Source organism: Trachurus japonicus, chromosome 16 (assembly GCF_045865225.1).
Source record: "Trachurus japonicus isolate A0001 chromosome 16, Traja_1.0".
NCBI lineage: Eukaryota > Metazoa > Chordata > Actinopteri > Carangiformes > Carangidae > Trachurus > Trachurus japonicus.
Genome location: NC_140922.1, coordinates 21,225,281 through 21,248,293, shown reverse-complemented (window position 1 = coordinate 21,248,293; position 23,013 = coordinate 21,225,281). Strand labels below are relative to the sequence as shown.

The window sequence follows — 23,013 nt, the reverse complement described above, 5'->3', positions numbered from 1 at the left end:
TGACTGAGATCATTTGCATTTGGGGAGGCAGAGTGCAGTTGTGCTGAACAACTGTGCTACCCTTAAGTTAACCCATACTGTCATCTGTACATCAGCCTCACAGCCTCCCTCGTTAGCTCTCCGTCTGCTCCAGTCTCATGCTACCGTATCTCCCTCCCTCTCGGCTCTTTCCCCATTAAATTCACATTTCATCTCAACCCCCTCCCATTTCTCTCTCTCTCTCTCTCTGTTCCTCCATGCCTGCTTCATTCTCTCCTCCCTCATTTTCTTATCTTGGTAAGTTTTTAGCTGGGACCTGTTTTCCCCTCTGTAGTATAGCCCCTGTACCCCCCTAGGGAAGACCCATCACCGTGTTTGTATGTGTGTGTATTTATATGAGAGAGAGAGAGAGCCAGAGAGAGAGAGAGAGAGAAAGTGAGAGGCACTTTGTTCTTGCTATCTTGGGTCTAAGAGTCCTCTCAGGAACACAAATTAAAAACTTGGAAGTGGGCATGTTTTTCTGTGTGTAAAGGCGTGTGTGTTTGTGTCTGCAAATGTGTGCACGTGTGTGTGCATGTGTATGGGCTAAGGGGCTAAACTGCTGTCCGACCTTCAGTAAGGAATCTGCCTGCAATCACTCATTTTCATCTCCAATTGGCTAAAAACAACTGCAAAAGACAAACTGCTCTAGTGAATGGGTTAAAAGTAGAGTGTATGCAACTGCCTGTGTGTGTGTGTGTGTGTGTGTGTGTGTGTGTGTGTGTGTGTGTGTGTGTGTGTGTGTGTATGAGACAGAGAGAGAGACGCTTGAGGAAATGTTGGGCTGTATTTGTTGGCCTTGCTGAGGGGGGTGCGTGAGGAGGTAAAGGGAGATGATATGGGTTTGATCTTGCGTGTTTCTCCCATGGCACCTCTGATTGCATAATAACTGTTTCCTTAGAAATCCAAACTATTCTTTTGTGCAACATACGGCCAGTCAGCCTCCTGTTTACCAACTATGGCAAAAAAGCAAGTGTGTCCTGACAGCAAAGTTGCATCACATACACAATTTAAATACAGTGTCTTCACCTCTTCTGCTGAGAATTGAGTGCATTTGCTGAGAAGACAGAAAAACAGTTTCACTTCTCTTTCAATTTGGTTCCCTGGGACTGTATGGCTGCTTGAGGTCAACCAACTGTGACTTAATCAATATAAAAAGAAAACAGATTTCATGAAATGAGATATGAACAGTAAAAGCTAGTGGGGAAAAAATGCAAAATTTATTTTCTTAGCTTTTGTTAATAATCAGTAGCTTCTCTCTATAATAGAAAATAAATTGCATCGCTCTGTAGAGAGTTTCATTCCCACAGTCGTGCTACTTTTCATTGTTTGTCTAATCAGGGGGCGACCCATACCTGGGAGGCTAAGTGGATCCAATCATCTGGCAGGTAGGATAGAACAACTTGCAGTAGCTTACTTTATGCCCTGAGAACCAGGATTGAGAGCCACTGACCTGCTGGAGAATATGAATTAAAAGCCTCAACAGCAGTCTCTGAAACAGGCTGCCATGTAGGGTGAAAACTCACAACACTCCTCTTAAGACTGAGATTTCCGGGCTTAGTAAGGGGATCTTGGGGATCTCTGCCAGAGGTTAAATTAGGTCTCCATAAAATAAAAAAAAAGAAAGAAAATGAAATGAAATCCACCAGCATTTCTACCTATCTCCCAAACACAGTGTGTGCTTAGCTGAACTGAGATTGAGCTCTTATCTCCACAGGTATGCAGGACAATCCTTCACCAAAACATATCGACTGACAGTCACATGGGGGCTTCCTGATAAAGCACCTCATGCCGTGGAAGTTCACTGGGGTAGATGAATGAAAGCATGCCTATGGGATGGAAAAAGTGTGGGATTCCCTGAAAACACACACTCTCCTCTCTTTTCTGCCACCCTCTCTCACTCTCTCTCTCTTTCACACTCTCACACACTCACACACACACAGTCCTGTTCAGTCTCCATACCTTCCAGAGTCACCTCTTTCCCGGCCCGTTTCAGCGCCTGCACAGCCTCGTCGTGGGTCGCGTCTCGCAGGTTCATGCCGTTCACTGACAGGATGGCGTCCCCGACGTACAGAGCCTGGGTCTGGTCCGCTGCGAGCCCCTTGAATATCTTACTGATGAGGATGGGCATTTTATTCTCCTTCCCCCCTTTGATGCTGATGCCGAGCCCCCCGATCTCCTGCTTGGTCACCTTAACGCACCGCTTTCTGTTGGCGATCGCCTCGGGCACTCGCTCCGGGAGGTCCGTGAACGCGGAGCGCACAGTTTGGGGTCCGTTGTTGGAGTTGGTGTTGTTGTTGTCCAGGTAAGATCCATTGGCCACGCCGTTAGAGTTGACATTGTCGGTCACGCTGTCGTTAACTCCGCTCTCCTCGCAGCTTAACGTGAGCGCTTCCTCGTTCAAGTTAACCAAAACTTTGTGCCACCGCTCCCGCACCAAAACCTCCACAAATCCACTTTTTTGCACTCCAGAGGCGCCCGAAACTCCCGTCGCTATTACCACCGCCATCTTTTGAGCATGTCTTTAAAATAACACGCGACTTAGTTCGCAGCTCACTCACACACACACTCACACACACTAACTTCCACCCCGTCTCCCTCGCGCTCAGGCTGGACTTTGCCCCTCAGAAGTTTTCTGCGGGACTTGTCAAGCGTCCGGACCAACCAGCCCGAGCCCTTTGGGCACAGGCTGCCCTCCGCTCCGCCTGCTTGAGATCCTATCTGCTGGGTGGAGTTTGCTCCCCCCGCTGTCAGCCGATCCCATCAGATCCTGCATGCACACAGAGTCTTCATCATTTCCCCACAACTATGAGACGTGACAAGTGATGCAGAGGTAACAATAAGCGCCAGAAATCCAGCACATCATCACTTTCACTTGCATCATTTTGATAATATGTTCCATGATACACCGCCACATGAGATATTAAAATGTAGTGATGAATGCCTGCCATAAAAGGAAATCTGTTTCATGGATATAAAGATTTTTTTTTTTTTAAGAATTTGAAATGTGCATTCTTTGGAGCTGGAGATGTGAAAGAAAACCGCACCTCTTCACAAGGGCCCCTGTTCTAAAACATGCTAAATATACAAAATAGACAAATTTAAGATGACACTACAGCTGCTGCTGACTTTCTAGTCGTCAAATGTCCATCGAGTCCCTCTCTGCTGCTCGCGTTCACGTTGTAGAAGTGAGAACGGCTACGCGCGTACAGGAATGCGCCTGTGCCGGTTTTGATGTTTCAGAGAGAGAGAGAGAGAGAGAGAGAGAGAGAGAGAGAGAGAGAGAGAGAGAGAGAATAGCACAGAGAAGTCTGTAATGTTGGGGTGCACTGACATGGAAGAGACCCCTATCTAAATATTTTCTCTGTATTATTATAATTATAAGTAGGCCATTATTATTATTATTATTATTATTATTATTATTACAAAGGACATCCTTATCCTGTGTCAGTCCTACTGGATCGCAAGTGAACTCAGAGTGTGACAGTGTACTGGACTGTACTGTACTGTAATTTAGTGTACTGTATAATGATAAGGACACCTTCAGTGTGTGTGTGTGTGTGTGTGTGTGTGTGTGTGCATGCGTCAGTGGCTGAGAGGAGACATGTAGCTGGTCATATTAGAGGAAAAACCTCGTCAAGCAGCTGCTGGGACTTCAAGTATGGCTTCAGTATTTTGCATGCAGCAACACTTGGCTCTACATTTGAGTTTTCTTCCAACAGCTTTCACTTTGACTCATGGCATGATCCTCACTGAGTAAACGTCTGAGATAAACCACGCTGCACACTGATCTGTTAGAAATGTAGCTACGACACCTACTGGTGACACTAAATGGATGTTTCTGGCATAGCACTGAAGCCAAGAAGAGCCCATTCTCTAGATACATAAGCAAATTGGATGCTAGGCGTGTTAATAGTGTCTATTACATATTGCACATTAATGTCTGCAGTGATGTAGCTAATGTCTTGTCCTGGGGGAAATAAAGTTTTTCCATCAAATTACTGTAATAATCTAAATATTATCTGTCTTCTATTAATCTGTTTACCAAAAGGTTTTGGGATGTATTTAGATGTGCAGTAGTGTATTATTGTATTTTGATAAAAAAAGAAAAGAAAAAAAGGCTCAAACAAACATGCTGAAATTAAATAAATCATGTAGCTACAGCTTCTGCAACAACATCAACAACAAAGTGCAAGATCGGTCTAAGTTTGATCCTATATCAAATGATGCATGTAATTATTTTGAGATATAAAGGGATTGTACATAATATATTTACTGTACATTTATATATTTATATATACACTCTATTGTGTATGCCAGTGTATGTGTCATAATTAATCAAATTGTGTAATCAAGGGAAAAGAGGCTAATACAGGATCTCAGTGCAATGAGCCACATGCCTGCCCTGTAAACCACTGAATCATTACTGGTGAATTGCACTGAAGAGGGGATTAGCTTATTTATTTTGAGAGAGAAACAGAAATAGGAAGAATGTTTTTGGTTTAATGAGGTGTAGGAGCTACAATTGATTTTTTTTTTTTTTTACTTTTATATGGAAATGAGCAATTGGATTTAATGCACATTCTTTGTTGTGGTAATGACCTTCACAACAAACAAACAAACAAACAAATAAAGAATGTAATCTTATTAAAGGTGATGGTATTTAAAGGTTGTTAATGAATCTTTTTTAAATCCTCAGCCAGCCAGCGTGTTGTTGATTACACATTTTTTGTTCATTGCAACAGGGAGCAGCTGCACAGACAGGCAGTGCTAACACACAAACACACAGTCACACACATGTTTGTGTTGTTAGTGCATGAACAGGCTCTCTGGAGTAATTAAGAGAGTCAAGTGTCCTGCTCAAGAGCACTTCGATGCTGCTGAAGGAGGGGATTCAGGCTTCCTTTCTACATGGTTTTCATATGAGATTGCTTTACTAATGAATATCATGACCCAATTTATTTCTGTGTAAAGAAAAATAGGAGAAACTTTATTCCCCCTTAGTAATATTGTCTCCTCACCCACTCCTCTCCACCTTCAGTCATCCTCTTTATTCTATCTTTAGGCCCGAGCGGCGAGTAGCACTCGCCCGAGGGGCTATTGAAATCGCGCTGTTTATTATTATTATTATTATTATTATTCTTCTCCGCCTTCAAACCCCAATTTCGCCCCTTTCCCCAACTCGAAAATGCGTGAACTTTTTGCCGGACGTCCGGCTTCTTCCGAAATTCGATATTTTGTGCTGCTCGCGCATGTCCGACGCGAAATGGCGAAATAGCGCCCCCTACAAATTTTAAAAAGTCCCATAGACAATTTCGCTTACTTTGGCGTAGACCAACAAAATTCGGTACACATATGTACCATACCCAGATATACAAAAAAGCCTCTTAATGTCATGGTGAAATGTCAACAGGAAGTCGGCCATTTTGAATTGGTCGTTTTTGGCGCCAAATTAACTCGTCCGAAACGGTTCGCCCGACACGCTCCAAATTTGATAGACAACATCTTCAGACCTAGCTGAGTACAGCATGTGCTCCGTAGGTCAATACGTCAAAGGGCGTGGCTTCCAATGGGCGCCAAACATAGGCTCGATCGCCACCAACATTCGGTTGGCTGTCACGCCCACATGCTTTATCCTATCAACTTCAAACTTGAAGGAAATTATGGGGGTGAGTCACTGATTCGCCCGATATATCAATATCTCACTTTACTCAAAGCGCCCCCCGGTGGTAACAGGAAGTGACCATTTTTTACATTAAAATCTTTAACTCCTCCCACTAATTTCGCCCGATCTACTTCAAATTGCCTACAGGTTATCGAGATGCCATGCTGATCCAACCTTGTGCTCCATAGGTCTCTACGTCAAAGGGCGTGGCTTCTGCGGCCTTGCCAATTTTTGGCGACTTCATGTTTCCTCGCCATTTCACCTTCTAACAGCTCTAACGCCCACATACTTCATCCTATCAGCTTCAAACTTGCTGAAGATGATGATGGCTCCACCCTGAACGTTCCGCTGAATGGCACGCCCACTTTACTCAATGCGCCCCCCGGTGGTAACAGGAAGTGACCTGGTTTACACTTAACTTGTCCGATCGACTTCAAATTTTTCATATTTGATGAGCCACTGCCCCTAAACACACCTACCCACATCTGGGTTCATACAAATGCGCCCCCTGGTGGTAACAGGAAGTGACCTGTTTTACATTTACATTGTCCGATTAACTTCAAACCTGACATGTGTGATCCTGGTCAGCCCCTGATCACACCTACCCACATCTGGATTCATACAAATGCGCCCCCTGGTGGTAACAGGAAGTGACCTGTTTTACATTTACATTGTCCGATTCACATCAAACGTCAGGGGCTTGATCCCGGTCAGCTCCTGAACGCCGCTACCCGCTTCTGGCTTCGTAGCGCCATCTAGTGGACGAACCGCACGTTTCGTTTTTCCGCTCCCGCAGCGCTTTTTCGCCATTCTCGCTTCGCGCCACGGCCCCCGCACGCCTCAGGCCCCCGCGGTCGCATGGGTCGAGCGAGGGCCGATCATCGCCGCTTGCGGCTTTAATTGCTCTTTTGGCTTCTTTCTCTACCTCCACAATTCTTTGTTTCCTTGTCCCTTCTCACTCTGCTTTCCTGTTCTTTTTGTTGTGGTTTCAACAACTCATCTGCATGAAGTGAAACATAGGAAAAGATTAACCAGCTTTGTTTAGGACACTGATTCTGTCTTACAAAAATAATGCACAAAAGTATTATTAGCAATATTTGCAGGTCTGCACTATCTGCAGTCACCTTTTTGAGAGTAGAGCAGTAAGAAAGTGGTTGAAATGCTTAACATTACATAACAAAAAACAACCAGATTACATCACTGATTTGTCCAAATCTGGCGTTCAGTTTGTAGCTGATTTAAAATCCAAGAACCACAAACATACATTTATAGAGTTAAAGGAGGAAAACAATAATGATTCATGTAATTTGACTAAACAATTCCTGAAATCTGTGTGAAAATCATTACTGGTTTCTTTGTCAGACTCATAGCGACAACTGTTGCACAGAGAAAAGCAACAAATCAAAGGGGTTTTTTTTTGTTTGTTTTTTGTTTTTTAGCTTTAACATGTCTCCTCTTGATATTTTGATGGTCCCTCTGATTGGTTCACTCTGCTGTTGCTGTGCTCTCCATCTCTAGGGCTAGTCTGCAGGATGGGACGCACCTGGGCCACTGTGTGTCCCAGCAGTCAGCCCAGTGGGAGCAGGATATGATACAAAAACAACAAAGGATGATTCAGGGAAAGTGGAGTCCAAAAGAAAAGACACAGCTGGAGCATTAGCAGTTAGTGTTAAGGTCAAACAGTACTTTGCTAGAACTGACATAAAGAAGCATGGCTTGGGCTGGTGAGTGTGATTGAGTAGAAGCAGAAAGCAGCACGAAGACAAAGTTTGGTGCCTGTCAAGTCAGTGGGCTCCAGAGGAGCAGCACTAGGCTGGAGCAGATGTCACACACCAAAGACCACCAGCTCATCAAGAGCTTCCTGTCCTTCACCTCCCTCTCACAGGAACTGATCTGACACCAGTACCAGTGGTCAGCACTGTGTGGAGGATGTGAAGAGAGGTATCCTGAAGCTGGAGGCGATGTTTACCCAAGAGACGGAGAGAGAGCAAGTCAAGAACTCGGGGTGAGCTGTGGAAAAATCCTTGAAGACAGAGCTAAAGTAGAAAACACCCCACACAGACCTCAATCCAGAGACCCTGCCTGAAGGTTGGACCTGATCCGGCAGCAGTACGCAGTGGACATGACCTTTGACCCATGCACTACAAACAATCTGCTACTGTTTCAGAGGATTGTAGGACCCAAATGCACACACATAACAGGCATCCAAACTATGGTAACTGCAACAAACAGCAACACAAAGCTAGAAAGTAATACACCCAACGGACACACAAGGAGACTTATACTTGTGCTGCTAGTGCATACTTTTCCCCACTACATATACTGTAAGGACAATTTGTGTATTAAAGTAGCAAATGCTTCCAGCATGATACATGATTTTTGGGAGATCTTTAACTCAAATATGCATTGCCATATTGCTACATAATTTTATTTTTTTAAAAGTGATCAATGAGTTTAATGTTTGTTGATTGGGATAATTTTTTGTAATCATTTGACTCACGATGTCAATCATGTTTTCACAGTAATTTGGTTAAAGTTGGTTTGTCGGTGAAAGGATAGAAGCAGGATGTTTGCTTATATGTGTTTTTTCTTGTTTATGAAGACAGCTACTATAGTAGATGCTCTGTCAGATGATAAGAGGAGGTTACACTTACCAGTGAATTTCATGTGTGTGATGGTTTACTGTGTCTGTCCTGCTCCAGCACCATGGACAGAGTTTTGCCCCTGAAGCCACCTGTGGTTTCTCTAATCCCAGCTGACACAGTGAGTTACATTTCCTCATTCCTTTATATTAGTTAATCATTTCTGAAATGAATCAACCACACTAAACATTCACAGATCTGCATTGCCTCAGCCTGCTGAAGTGGCATCAGTGTGTTCTCACCCTTACTTATGTACTTACACCCAAGTGCAGAGTGGGATTTTACTAGGATGTTACTGGTTTAAGAAGATTTAACTGGGATCACTATAGTGGCGATGGTGACCGAGGCTCTATTCAAATACACCACTAGAGGGAGCAATTCACTCACTTTTTATACAAATATGATTCAGAGAGGGTCAGGAGAGATGAACTCTATTAGTCAACACTTGGTCACATCTGGTAAATTAATTACAGTACTTAACTCCTTTTAGTTTGAATGTGAAACAGTAAGTTTTGTGTTGCAGAAGCTTACAGCCTGTTTCATTTATTAGAGACAAGCTTTATCTTGTGTGGTTTAGAGTGAGAAAAAAAATAACCATATCTGTCACAAGGTCATTGAAATTTGTACTGTACTGTGTAACTGTATCAGATGAAAATCTATAGTTAAGAACAGTTTTGCTGTAGAGAGTCATTAGGTGCCAACTCCCTCAAAGCTTTTTCATCGTGTTTAATGCAGTTTATGTTAGATTTTCTTTTCTCAGTACATCTGTTTGGTGGGTTTTGATAACAACACCTTCGATGCTCTTCTTTATCTGATCTCCTTGCACTTCTACTTTGTTAAAGCAAGGGTTCCTACTGCACTAAACCTGAAGTGATCGCTTGTAGGTTGGTTTGGATGGAAGTGTCTGCCAAAAGTATGAATGTAAATATAAACAGCAGCCTGATGGTGGGAGCTGCAATGAGTTATGGAGGGTGTGTGAAGAGTCCTGTATTGCCTGCACACTTCTGATATGAGGGCTGGGCTGTGTCCGTTATCTTACTTGCATGTGAAAAAAATTGCATAAAAATTTTGTTTCTTTTTAAGAGAAAGTTCCAGCTGGTCATGAAATGAAAGTGATTGATGAGTTTGAGAGAGAGGCACCACTGGGTAGTATTGTACACTAAGTCACTGTTCAGAAAGGAGTGTCGACTCACCAACATACATATTTCTGTTGATATATTGCTCTGTTTATTTGTATTTTTGTATTCTGCTTTGCTGGGTTTGGGTTTGTGTATGTTGTAAATCACATTGAGTTTTCTCTGACAGGAAATGTGCTGTATAAATAAAGTGTCTTCTTCATCTACTACTTTAAGGTATCTGAAGTCATCCACCTGCACCAGCACTTGCCCTTTTCAATTCCTTTCCAAGATCAATGCATTTGATAAGGACAGGGCCTAGGTCTCCGCCATGTTTACCTTTCATTTCTAGTGGAAAACTTTTCTCCAAATGCCTCATCCTCTGCCTGTCACTTTCTTTTAATTTAAACATACTTATATGACCTGCAGTCATTCAAGATTTGTTGTTGGGCACAGCCCAACATGCGTGGATGGTACCGCTGTGTCAGCAAAATATGTCACTTATAAAAGACATTTGGACCATTAGGTTAATGACAGATGCTGCTTTGGAAAAACACAACTTTAGTTTTTGAGTCCTTTGTAATCCCTTCATCTACATTTTACCTTGAGCATCGGATTTCTTCTGATCGTTCTCTCTCTGGAATAACATGTATTCATTTAATTATCCCATCTTTATCTTTAGCTGCTTTCAGCTGTTTTAATAACTTTCATGACTGAACATTAAAACATGGCCAAGCTGTTGTGGTGACTCCTCTGGTAAAAGCGTCTGTAATTGTCATTTACTGTGTCTCAGCTAAACAATGAGATAACATTCCTTTGAATCTTCCTCACTTCCTGAGAGACCTAACAGATTCCTTTGCACCAGCAGACTTGATTCAGAGATGAATTTCCTTTGCTTTGATTGTTTGAGTTAATGGCACAAATGCATGACAGATGTTGTTTTAGTTGAGTGGATCTGTATTTACACTGTAACACACAAAACTGACTAAATGGACCACAGCATGAAGTGATTACGAATTACTAGCTTTATTTTGCATATTTCTTTGAGTCATATTTGTACAAGGGACAAGTGTTAAAGGGTTAATGTCATGTAGGATGGGAGGAGTATCAAAGGGAGGAGGAGCTCTGTTGTATCATTTACAGAGAAGTGAAACTTAACCTTGTAGTACAGCACAAACCACAACAACTGGTAAACACATTTTGTTTGTGCATTCATGTATGAAGAGAAGCGGCAGAGCTGAGCATCTACAAAGGTGAAGTGACTCTTGAATTTAACAATACTTTAATAATGTAGGGCATTTGTTGATGTTGTGTATAAAAAGTATTCAGGTTCTGTCCTGTGTGAATCGTGTCAACTACGATTTCCGTGTGACTCATACTGGTAACTCTATAAGAGACACAAAAGGAATAAGTCATTGAATGTTTTCTTCTCCAGATATGGCTTCAGTCAATACTCTCCTGTCTGAAGATCAGTTCCTGTGCTCGGTCTGCTTGGATCTCTTCACCGAGCCTGTGTCTATTCCATGTGGCCACAACTTTTGCATGTCATGCATCACCAAACACTGGGAAGGCAAGAACCAGTGTCTCTGTCCCCTGTGCAACAAGAAGTTCAACAAAGGGCTCAAACTCTGTGTCAACACCGGATTCAGAGAGGTTGTGGAGCATTTCAAGAAGCATCGAGTCGTCTCTACAAATGATGTCCCAGTTAAACCTGGAGAGGTGCCATGTGACGTCTGCCTTGGAAACAAGTTCAAAGCATATAAAACTTGTTTGGTATGTCTGGCATCTTATTGTGAGACACACTTCGAGTCTCATCAGAGAGTTGCTGCCTTACGAAGACACAAACTGTCTGATCCTGTGCCGAACCTGGAGAATGAGACGTGCAAGAAACACAACTGGATTATGAAGCTCTTCTGTAGGGATGATATGACGCGTGTTTGTGACATGTGTACAGAACATAGCACTCATCGTATCGTTCCTTTGGAGGAGGAGTATGAAAACAAGAAGGCTGAACTTGAGCTGAAAAAGTTGGAACTAAAGGCAATGATACAAGAGCGACGAAAGAAGGTTCAGGAGATAAAAGACGTCGGGGAGACCAAGCGGAAAGATAAGGAAGAAGCAGTGGAAGATGCTGTTCAGGTCTTCAGTACAATGGTAGCCTCGATACAGCGAAACATGGCTGAGCTGGTGAGTGCGATTGAGGAGAAGCACAGAGCAGCACAAAGACAGGCTGATGTGCTGCTCAAGGAGCTGGAGAGGGAAATCAATCAGCTAGAGAAGAGCAGCAGTCAGCTGGAGCAGATCTCACAAACCGAAGACCACCTCCAGCTCATCAAGAACTTCCTGTCTTTTGCTTCTCCACGTACTAAGAGCTGGTCTGACGTCAGTGTCGGCGGTCAGCACCATGTGGAGGATGTGAAGAGAGCTATAGTGAACCTGGAGGTGACGCTCACCAAAGAGATGGAGAGAGCCAGTCAACAATTCAGGCTGAGCTGCAGAAAAATCCTTGATGAAGAAACTGACACAGTGAAGAAATCGCTACACACGGACGTCGATCTGGAGGCCCTGCCTGAAGGCGTTAAGTTGGATGCAATCCGACAGCAGTACACGGTGGACGTGACCTTTGACCCGTGCAGTGCAAGCGATCTGCTCCTGATTTCAGCGGATTCGAAACAAGTGCAGACTTCTCATGTTTGGTGGTTTTGCGATCAAGTCCCACACAAATTCAACAGATATGCCTACGTCCTCGGAAAGAAGGGCTTTTCTCAAGGGAGGTTCTACTTTGAGGTTCAGGCCGTTCGGAAAACTGGCTGGGATTTAGGAGTGGTCAGAGAGTCGGTACGAGGGAAGAAGACACTCACACTAAACCCCAAGAACGGAGTCTGGATCATTAGATTGAGGAACAACACCAAACTCACGGCTTTAAATAACTCCACTGTGAACCTCTCCTTGACAAAGAAACCCGAGCGGATCGGGGTGTTTGTAGATTATGAGAAGAGACTGCTCTCCTTCTATGACGTGGATACTGCGACTCTGATCTACTCTTTTACCGGCTGCTTATTCAATCAGAAAATCTACCCGTTTTTCAGTCCTGGCCTCCCTGAGGATGGTGTGAACTGTGCCCCTCTGGTCCTCTCACCTGCCAAAGACTCAACCATGTGGGAAAAATTTCGCGAGTGTTTTAGCCTGATTTTTACTCTCATTGCTCTGTTTCTGATATGGGTATTTTAAAAATGATTGTCACACTGTCCAGAGTTGAAACAGATGAGGTCTGTAAGATCTGATTATGATAAGTCCAGTTTTGGGATATTTTAGAAAACCACAGCATGTACAGCTATCAGCCTACAGACCCATAATTGACCTACAGAGTAAGAGCTCAGTTCAACTGGAGATAATTACCTTCTTTTAAAGTGATTTTTGTTGGACATGATATTTGAAATTGCATGTTTATTTTTATACCTGTCTTAGCATTTATTTTTGTAAGTGCACTAATTTTGTATTTAACAAAAGCCTTGCAGAAAAGTAAGTTTAAAAAAATTGTTTCATCACATCTTGTTGTTGTTATATTATTGTTGCTTTTTAAATGTCTGTTTTTATACCTAGTTTTTATAATTGCTGGCGTTTTGTTTTGTGATGTGGATAGCAAAGTAAAAATTTCATTATCAGGAAACTCACCTTTCCACTGTACAAATGACAATAAACACTTTTGACTTGACTAAAAAGATTGGTACAGTGGTGGATGTACAGTACTTATAGAAACAGGGATGGTTAAAACCAGTGATTCCTTCCATTTACAATCTGTTATTGTGTGTAGCAAAATGACAATATTTAATCATTTATTATAACTCTGTGTGCTTGTTTTGCCACTGCTAAATTTTCTGTGTATGAGACACAGTATGGATTTACATAAAGTTTTGCTTCAATAGAAACATTGTGTTGTGTCATTTCTGAAGTGCATTCAAACAATTAGAAGATCTAACTTATTTCTGTCTGCTGAAGTGTTCAGAGTGAGATTTCACTATTTTGTTACAGAGAATCAATGTAGTGAGGATGGTGTCGGAGGCTCTATTGAAATGCACCACTAGAGGGAGCAATCTATTCATCTCATACAAAAAGTGTTCACTCCCCAGTCAATACAGACAGAGATTACAACATGTTTGTTTAAACATAGTAAACATTTATATGTGCCAACTCTTAGGCACTCTTTGATACCATCTTAACCCATTAAGGTTAACCCATTAACCCAGAACTGAGAATTTACAGACAATTTCACATTTAAGTTGCTTTTAGTGTTTGAATCAGACAGACAGACAGACAGACAGACAGACAGACAGACAGACAGACAGACAGACAGACAGACAGACAGACAGACAGACAGACAGACAGACAGACAAACAGACAGACAGACAGACAGACAGACAGACAGACAGACAGACAGACAGACAGACAGACAGGGACTGTGCACACAAAAACATATATTTTGCTGCAGGAGGACATGATATCAGACTTTAAAGTGTTATAATAAGATAAAAACATATTGGATAAATTAACCTGTATAGCTACTGTGTCACAATCACACATTGGAGTCATGACCCTCTTATGATTTACTGTAAGCATTTACATCAATGCAAAGTCTATGTAAATTACTTTTTATCAGTCACCATCAGAATTACACTTTTATCTTTTGTTCCCGAATAAATCCCTGTGAACACATTCCTATCAATGCTAATTAGTGCTCATATGTAAATAGACTAAATACCAAGTAAACACCACCAGCTGGTCACATGTGTTACATAATAGAATTATTTGAACCTGGAATCTGATGGAGTTTAAAATCTTGTTTGCTCAACTTGTTGGTATCAACTCTGCATTGTGAGGATATACCGTATGATATTACTCGCTGAACATAATAATCTTTGATAAAAATTCCAATACCACGTTGTCTGTGGTTTAACTGACAAACCTGCTGTCAGGTTTTTTCAGACCAGTGCCAGCATCTGTGCACATCTGTCATCCCACTCATACCAAAAAAACAGTTTTAACATTCCTCCTCAGTAATTCAACAGACAAACTGAGAGTTATAAAATGTCTCTGCACAGTATTCTGTCTCAGCTTCAGCAGCCCGTAATTCAGACAGGGAGGCGTCAAAGAAAACATGGCCTAGAAACACAACAGTTGGTAAGTTTAAAGCTCATTCAGATCATTTCATTTCTCAGTCTGGCAGTTGGAAAAATTCACAGTGTGGCCCCTAACTGAGCCTCACTGAGCCGAATTGATACTCAGCTCAACAGTTAAGGAAAATAAAACGTATCACACACACATACACTTTTAACATAATCATACGGGTGGTTTGACTGAAACTCTTTAATCCAGTGTCTCCAAAAATCAGTGATTATTTAAACAAATGATGCATTATACAATACTATCTCAGATATACCTCACCACATTATCACGTTTTAAGTAGTTAATGAGATGCTCAAATTTGAAGACAAAGGTCTTCATGTCAGCATGTTAACAGCTTATAGTGGTGGTGCTACCATGCCGGTGTTTCAAAGATAATGTTTGACGTCCGTACAAAATTTCATTGCATTCCACCCATTGTTTGGATATTTCAGTTTAGACCAGTAGACAGACCATCACTGCCAGAGGCCGCGCCACAAGTGTCTGTCTTTCTCATGTTTTCAACATATAGCTGACTCTGTAATCTTAACATATTATCTTAACAGTAAGTGCAACATGAGAACAAGCTTCAAATCCTAGATCCACAAACATAACCATAATGTAACGTGACCACACACCTGTGCTTAGCATGAAACCATAACAGACCAGATGTGTGGACCACAGTGTCAGTCTCCCACTGATTCAAAGCTTCTGATGAGTTAAATCTTTCCACTGAGGATCTATTTTAGGGAGCAGGAGCAATTCTACTGGGGATTGACGAGTTTTCCTCTGTGACCCTTTAGGTGGGGTTCACTGAGAGAGGTCAAAGGTGACCACCCACTCTCAGTGAGGCCTTGTGGGCTTCATAGCTCCTGGGTGCCATTTGAAGACATGACCATCCCAGACTGTTAAAAGCAAAACCACAGGAAGAGGTCTACTCCGAATGCAGATGTGAAAAACTCACAAGATGTGCATTCATTTATAGTGAAAGGGATTATATATCTATTATTATATTAGAAAGGACAACAATATGATAGCAGTTCTTGGACCAAAGACATTGGCCACACAAAGTCTAAGAAAGGTGACAAGTCTCCAGCACTGATAAATGTAGAGCAGCCATGTTGTTAGTGTTAGGTAACACTTGTCATACATTTGACTGACCTAAAACCTACATAACACATCCATGAGAACTACATTTGTAACATAGCAGTGTGATGTATGATCAGCCACCAAGCAAACAAAAGTTAAAAACTTCATTAAAGCTATGTTATTTTTTAATTTTCCTATTATCCTGTGGAAAATCTAAGTGGTATTTCCTTATTGATTCACTTCATAAACTCAGTCTGCAGCTACCACTCATTTACATACAAATCATCAACCCCCTTTTATCAGCCCAATGGACTGTAACATGATATACTGTATGCACTTCTTGCTTGATACCATCACTATCATAAATGAAAAAAATGGTTTATGTCAATAAAGAGATTCAACCTTTGATAGAAAAAACATACACATTTATTTTCAAACGTGACTTTTACAGCATTGTTCCAACACAAGCAGTGTGAAGTTTAAGTATATACGTAATTAAAATAAGTAAGAAAAAAAAAACAATATATACAATTCATGTTTACATTGTTACCGATTATCGCTGTGTATTTGATACACACTCAATCAAATAAGCTATACAGCAAGTATTTACAAAACCTTTGTCATTATAAAATAGCCATTCTTATGTGCACTACCACTAACAGACAGAGTACTATTGTCATTTCTAGAGCAACAAAGAAACAACATATATTTGCATTTATTGAAGGAATCTAGACATTACACATTTCGCACCAGGAGGGAGATGTCAGGTACATGTTAGAAATTACACCAAGTCATCAGAGTGACCTCTCTTTCATAGCTTGAGTCCTTGGTTCAGACCAGGTCAAAATACACAGGCCACTTATTTCAAAAATGTGTCCAATAGCTGGAACTTTTCCACGGCAGTAGAAGGTAACAGCTCACCTTATCCTCAATTTTCTTCTGCCCTCTACTTTATTCATGCAAAAAAGAGGATTAGTTTGTTTGACAAAGTGTTAAAGCTCAGCAAAATTCTGACAAAATGCGGTTTAATGTGTTTTGTCTAAAAAAAACAACATTTCTGGCTGAGTGGCCAATTCAAATGCATTTCACACCATTGGGTTGTGATGCTGCATGTCTCCAGTTCCTGTGCACCTTCATCCAATTTCAACTTTATGAGCTAAACTCCCACAATCTCCCGTAAATACAGAAAGATGAATCCCTACAAACCACTGTCCAAACAAAGTCTGTTGTGAGTGGCTCATGGTTTATTCTACTTTATCTCCAGAAGCGGAGAGAGTCCATTTATTTCAAGGTTTAAGTGCTTTACTTAACGAATGAATGACACTAATTTGTCCACAGGATGTTACACAATTAAATCCCTCTGTCAATAGAGAGATTATTACCTCTCCATTATCTCCTCCTTAAAAGAAGATGTTCATTGTATTAATACAAGATGACTATCTTGTTTCTGATTATAATAATCAGAAATTATTGCAATGTGGACATGTTATAAATTATTTGATGATATACTGTGCAGTTTTAGGACTGATCATGCTGATATATTATGTTGTTGTCTTGTTTTAATGTAAAGTTTAGAGTCAATGCAACTCATAATTATGAAGAAGAGGATCGTCCCGTCCCGTCCTTCATCCAACTCAAGGAATCCCTGAATTTACACACTGACTCTCTGACCTATGACCTCATGCCACTGTATCCCAGCTCTGACGGCTGCCACACAGCGTTGTCCCGGGGGCAGTTACTGTGGCAAGCGCAGGTCAGGATCACCATGACAGGCCTCTTGGCAGTTTTACCATTGGTACACTGAAAATCCACCAGGGCGGTCTTGGTTCTGTGGGGGGTACAGCAGCGGCCGTCTATGCAGGTGCCACAGTAGCGAGGCTTGTACGCCTGGACACTGGTGCAGTTTTTATAGGAGAGGTGGATGGCTGTGTCACTTCTTACCATCCTCTGACACTTGCTGCCTCTCTGTGAGGAGAGAAAGATTTATTTACTGACTCAATATCAATATCTCTGAAAAAGGAATGACACTAGGTGCAGTTATTCTGGTACTTAACAAAAACTACATTAGCCTGAGTAAAAAAGTGTATGAAGAGCTAATACATAAATAATACAGTAACCAAAAAAAAAACATCCCAAAAAGTACCTTTGGTGAGAGCAGTGTCATCTGTCTCTGATCCTGCTGGTCATCACAGGGTCTGATCATACACAGCCGGCTCTGCTTCACCATCTCACACCGACGGTTTTTATTGGTCACTCTGGTGGACACCCCCACGCCGCAGGTTCGAGAACAGGCGCCCCACTCGGTGGTCTGCTCAATGCAGTTCAGACTGGGGTCCCAGTTGTCGAAGCCCACTGTCTCCTCCTGGCGATAAGCTAGAGGAACACACAGAGGGAGAGAAGAATATGGGTTAGACTGAATGAATCTACAATTGTTATAATAATATGATATTTAGGGTAATTCACATGCTCATATCAGTAAAGTGTTTGTTACTTTCCCTTTCCCTCGAAAGACAAACCCTCTCTTAAGCTGTTCTGAGAAAACATGAAGACATCATGATCTCTGACATACTGGTGTTTGCATTAACCTAAGTGCAACATTTTTTTCATAACACAAACTTAAGTGACAAAACTGGTTGTTTCCTCTGTGTTTCCTCCTCTCCTCTTATCATGCCTTATATGTTTTCCTTTTGCCTCACTCAGAGTCCTGCTCCCTCAGCCTGAAGGTCAGAGAAGTGTACACAACCTTTTAACTTTATGCCTTACACTGGAGTGACACCAACATCAAAGATGAATACACAGTTATATACATATGTGTATATCTTTATGGTCTCATATCTCATATCTTATCATCATCATCTCCAGTCTTCTCACCTGCCATGGCAAATCCTCCCAGTGCGCTGGACTCTGCCTGGGGCTCACACACCCACTTCTCGCAGCACTCTCCAGGTAACTGGACCCTTCTTGGCATCGGGCAGTCTGGCCCCGGCAGCATCACATCTACGTTGCAGCGCGGCAAACAGGCGATCTGTCCATCACGGCAAATACACTGGTACTTACAGCTGGGGAAAAAGGTCTGGCCGTCCTGGTAGACAGTGCCATCTAAAACACACACATCTCCCGCACGAGCTGGAGGAAATAGAAAAAGATGGAGGAATATTTTTTATCTTTTTCAGAATGGTTTCTTATTAAAATATCAATCATTTTTGTCGTTAGTGACCAGGACGGAGACACTCACCTGCACAGGTACCAGTCCTCTTGTGGACGTCGGCTGTGTAGTCACACTTCAGCCCTTTCCGTGTGTCACAGGGGTTCAGTTCAGAGCAGACCTGTCCTTTCTGACGGGCGCACACCAAGCAGCAGGCACAGTCGTCCAGGATCAGAGGCACCCCAGGGAGACACATGGGGGGCTCTTTGGGGCACTGGCATCTCCGAGGGCACATCTGGGACCAGACTGCTGTAAACACCTGGGTGGGGAAGAAAATCAATATCAATGTTTTACTATAGACCTTCTGGATGTCACCCTCAGTAAAGTAATACATGCTAATGATTATTGACAACTGGCATTCATTTTACATTAGTAAAGTAGCTTCATATTACATACATTTATTTTGTGAAATAAGATTTAGAATTAGCAGAATAACAAACAAAAACTTAAACTAATGAAAAATATTTACTTGTTAATGTTCAATGAGGACAAAAAGACTAGAATGTATAGAAATGATGTTTCTATTGAATAAGGATACATTTTAAAGCTTTATGATTACAGATGGTCATTATTCATGACACTTTGTCCTTATGTCTTCCAATCTGAACAATTATTTGCTGAAATATACAGTATTTGTTGTTTAGCTGCCATTAAATAAAACCTTTTGATACAATATAAAAATTGTCTAAATGAAAGTGATACAATGATCCTCAGTTAAGGTTATGATTCTTACCTGTGCTGTAAAAAGAAGGACAAATAGAGCTTTCTCTGAAAAATTGGACATGTTCATGTTAAGTAGAGCAGAGTTAAAAAAAAATATCTGCAGTCAAAGATGTGTTGAGTTGTCTTTTCAGGAGCTGAATTCAGTCCTTTGGTTCAGGGTTGAATGTTCCCTCCTCTCCGTTGTGCTGTGGCGTAGCTTGCAGAAGGTTGTACTCTCTTTGTCGTTCTGGCTCAGGACCCCGGAGAGGAGGACCTTATATAGCGGGGCTTTCCTGCTGGCACCATGACGACAAACAAGAAGGAATGTTGGAGAGATCGCCCAGAGTGTTGGAAGAAGACGAGAGTCACATTTTATTGTGAGATCCTGTCAAAGAGAGAACCACAAACACACCGAGAGACCTCAGATTCTGTAATTTAACATCCTGCTAATATTACGTCTCTTTTTATATGCATATAATACATTCTATCCCTTTTATATAAATCACTGAAAATTATATATTTGTAGATTAGTTAAATAGTCAATAATCAGCTTTCTGTCTTTCACACACTTCATTATTTCTTACTAAATTACACTTAGGAGGCCGTGGCATTCACGTTATCACATAGCACCTGGGGGTTCCCTTGTGTTTTTTCCCACTGAAACGGGGTGGTGACCCCCTGACCTCTCTCCCCAAATGCCACCTGGGAGGTCACAATGGAAAACCCTCTTATTCCCCATAGAATCGTTTCTGATTCCTAAAATAGCAACACAGTGGAAACTTTGGTTCGTCAGCAGCTTGGATCAGTGGGGGGGTGTCACAGTGGTATCTGGCATATTATGGTTTCTTCAGAGCAGAGGCAGTTGGACCAATTTCGGGGTGAAGCTGACTGCATAGTTTCATTTCAGTCCTTCAAGTAAGTTTGAATTTCAAGGCCATAAAAAAAGCTACAAACATTATCAGACATCAAAGAATAGATCATCTGCTGCATGAAAGTCAAATATTCAACTCCTAATCCAAGCTCAAAATTTTTGGACTTGGAAAACATGATAGCAATTCTTGAATGGCAGATAAGGCTTTCTCAGGCCAATTCATGTGAATGTGTCTTTTAGCAGTAAGGTTAATAAGGCAATATTGTTTTATTTACAAACACAAGCAAACAATGCAATGATAAAACTCAGTGATGTGTGTGTGTGGAGAATTTATTCCACTTTGGTGCCCCCTATTGGTAGTTATCTGAATTATCTAAATAAGATGAACTATCAATTAACTTTAAAATGCTATCAGATAGAAATATATAAACACGTACACACATTATGGTTGTATGTCTAAATAGGCTACTGCTCACTTGTGCTTTTCACTTTGGTCGTCCACAGCGCTCACTTGGGTGGCCAGGTTTTAGATGGCTGGCTAACGAAAGAAGAAGAAGAAACTGGGGCAAGCCGAAGTTGGTAGAAATGAGCAAGGGACCTGATATATTCATGACCATGACCAGAGCATGAAGCTAGACTGCATAAGGTTTGCTTTGCTAATTGTGTGATAATCTAATATAATAGATGGATATTAGCATTTTTGATTGCAGTGATAATGTGGTGTGCATGTATCTGCTAGTTGTTGTGTCTCCTTTCCTATCCAAATGCAGCTCACTTGATCATGTTTAAAGATATTCAAGCTCTGTGGTCATTTATTTTGTTTTATTAATGCTGATTAGAGCAGCCGGTTGTGTGGACATGCCAGAGGAGGTGAAATTAGCCAAAATAAATAAAGACACTAGGTGGAGAAATCCAGTACACTAACTCAACTAAAATCTGGCTAATTTACGTAGTTATGGTGATACTGGGTGGGCTGAGTTGTGTGCCATAGTTACTATTCTTAATACTTTGCATGTGCCATTTGGTTACACTCAGTGCATCTGCTCTATTTATGACTGTATCTGTTATTTGTTGCTATAGCAGTTTTCTTGTCTACAAAGTCAGACATCTAAAATATGTGACCTAGAAAGAAACTCTCTAAAACTCCCACATCACACCAGCTGTTTTTAGTAACATTTTCTTGCTTTATTAATAAAAATATCTCACCTCAAAACACCTTTAAGAATTCTTGGTCCCACCACATCTATCTATGTGGCCCCTCATCGAGTGAAGTGAAGTTAAGAAGAGCTTTGTAAATGACCTGTGATTCCAGTTGGACGTAGATAGCGCTGCCAAAATCTTGATTCACTGTTGTTCAAACAGTTTGCATGTGGAAGTTGAAGAATGTCAAACTTCACAGAATGGCTGCGTGTTTGCAGACCGTGTGGATTTCTGTTTTCTTCCACCTTTATGGCTTTTTTTTGTGGCAAATTCCATCTCTACAAAGCAAGACTATCCAGGAGATGCTATAGTCTACAAGACATGCTTATTTCATAATTACAGGTGGATTTAGCTTAATGGCTGATATGCTGTTTTCCCCAAAAAATACTTGGATCTCTCTATTTTGCAGCCTGTTTGAATGGTGATCTGAATGTCGATACTGAGATTTGCAAAAAACTGAAAACACAAACCTATCCTGGAATACATGACATCATATAGACTTACAGTACCTGCTGTTTGACAGCTTGTCACAGTATGGCAAAGTGTGATATCCCCCTGAACAAGGTGGGAAGTCTGCATACGCACATTCACAGTATCTGTGAAATATTTCCACTGTAGGAGTGTAGAGAAGACAGACAGAGGGACTGAGATGGACATGAGCGGAAGAGAAGTAACTGGGTCCTCAAAGAGAGATGGAAAAACTTTCTACAGGGGACAGCGTGGGAGGGAGGTTGAGTGGCAGTGCATTGTGTGTGTGTGTGCATGCTTGTTAGTCTTTCTTTGTCCAGAGGGGGTCTGTCTAGAGTGGCTCTGTGGATGCACCACTTTGTTGAGATTTTACACTTGTGTTATTGTCACACTCATCCTTTGCCTTCCCTGAAAATGCACCTCCTCTTCCAGTGGTAGGAAATGTTTCAGCACCACTTTATATTGAGGTTTGACACAGTCCTTTCAAAACAAAGACGGATCACACAGTGAAAGCCTTTAACTAACAGTTAGTCTGTCGGCCTGCTGGCTCTTGGCATCGGACTCTGCTGAATGGCTTCAAGTCCTTTGCCATGTGGTGAGGCCACACACCCGATGCCGCCTTAGAGAACTCACCATGATTGGCTCCGAGTCTACAAGGACAGTCCAACAACATTTTGCAGCAAACATTTGCGGTCAACAATGTGTGTGGCACTGCAGCTTGAGGGTTCAACAACTTCTGTGTGCCTTGCCATGTGTCATGTTGTTCTGTCCACATCTAGAAACCTTTATTTTCATATAGCCTATCTGTTGCAGATATTAAAGTTGTATCTTTACTTTCTGTTTATGGTCAATATTCTACTTTTATACATTAAAGTTTC

General features: G+C 41.6%; 3 protein-coding genes across 3 annotated transcripts in view; 1 reads left to right on the top strand and 2 right to left on the bottom strand.

Moving 5' to 3' along the window:
* Positions 1–2,744, bottom strand: part of sntb1 (syntrophin, basic 1) — a 43,647-nt gene extending 40,903 nt beyond the window's left edge. Inside the window, exon 1 of the mRNA XM_085802505.1 lies at positions 1,981–2,744. Within this exon, the coding sequence (XP_085658631.1) occupies positions 1,981–2,527 (547 nt within the window). The 5' untranslated portion in view covers positions 2,528–2,744. The remainder of the gene's footprint in view (positions 1–1,980) is intronic.
* Positions 2,745–10,587: 7,843 nt separating this feature from the next.
* Positions 10,588–13,191, top strand: LOC146972367 (E3 ubiquitin-protein ligase TRIM21-like). The gene is made up of 2 exons (XM_085802503.1): positions 10,588–10,693; positions 10,876–13,191. Exon 2 carries the CDS (start codon positions 10,878–10,880, stop codon positions 12,669–12,671), a length of 1,794 nt encoding a protein of 597 aa, XP_085658629.1. The 5' UTR covers positions 10,588–10,693; positions 10,876–10,877; the 3' UTR covers positions 12,672–13,191.
* Positions 13,192–15,985: 2,794 nt separating this feature from the next.
* Positions 15,986–19,850, bottom strand: LOC146972366 (CCN family member 3-like). Its single transcript, XM_085802501.1, has 5 exons — positions 19,628–19,850; positions 18,925–19,153; positions 18,561–18,815; positions 17,833–18,062; positions 15,986–17,654 (listed from the first exon to the last, which is right to left on the bottom strand). Exons 1-5 carry the CDS (start codon positions 19,682–19,684, stop codon positions 17,361–17,363), a joined length of 1,065 nt encoding a protein of 354 aa, XP_085658627.1. The 5' UTR covers positions 19,685–19,850; the 3' UTR covers positions 15,986–17,360.
* Between the last annotated feature and the right edge of the window lie 3,163 nt (positions 19,851–23,013).

Bases quoted from the DNA above. Each gene is read 5' to 3' on its own strand.
- LOC146972367 (XM_085802503.1), top strand. From the start codon at position 10,878: ATGGCTTCAGTCAATACTCTCCTGTCTGAAGATCAGTTCCTGTGCTCG.
- LOC146972366 (XM_085802501.1), bottom strand. From the start codon at position 19,684: ATGAACATGTCCAATTTTTCAGAGAAAGCTCTATTTGTCCTTCTTTTT. The intron at 18,816-18,924 runs GTGAGTGTCTCC...TATTTCCTCCAG, and splicing joins GAGGACTGGTACCTGTGCAG to CTCGTGCGGGAGATGTGTGT. The intron at 17,655-17,832 runs GTACTTTTTGGG...CTCTCCTCACAG, and splicing joins TGACACTGCTCTCACCAAAG to AGAGGCAGCAAGTGTCAGAG.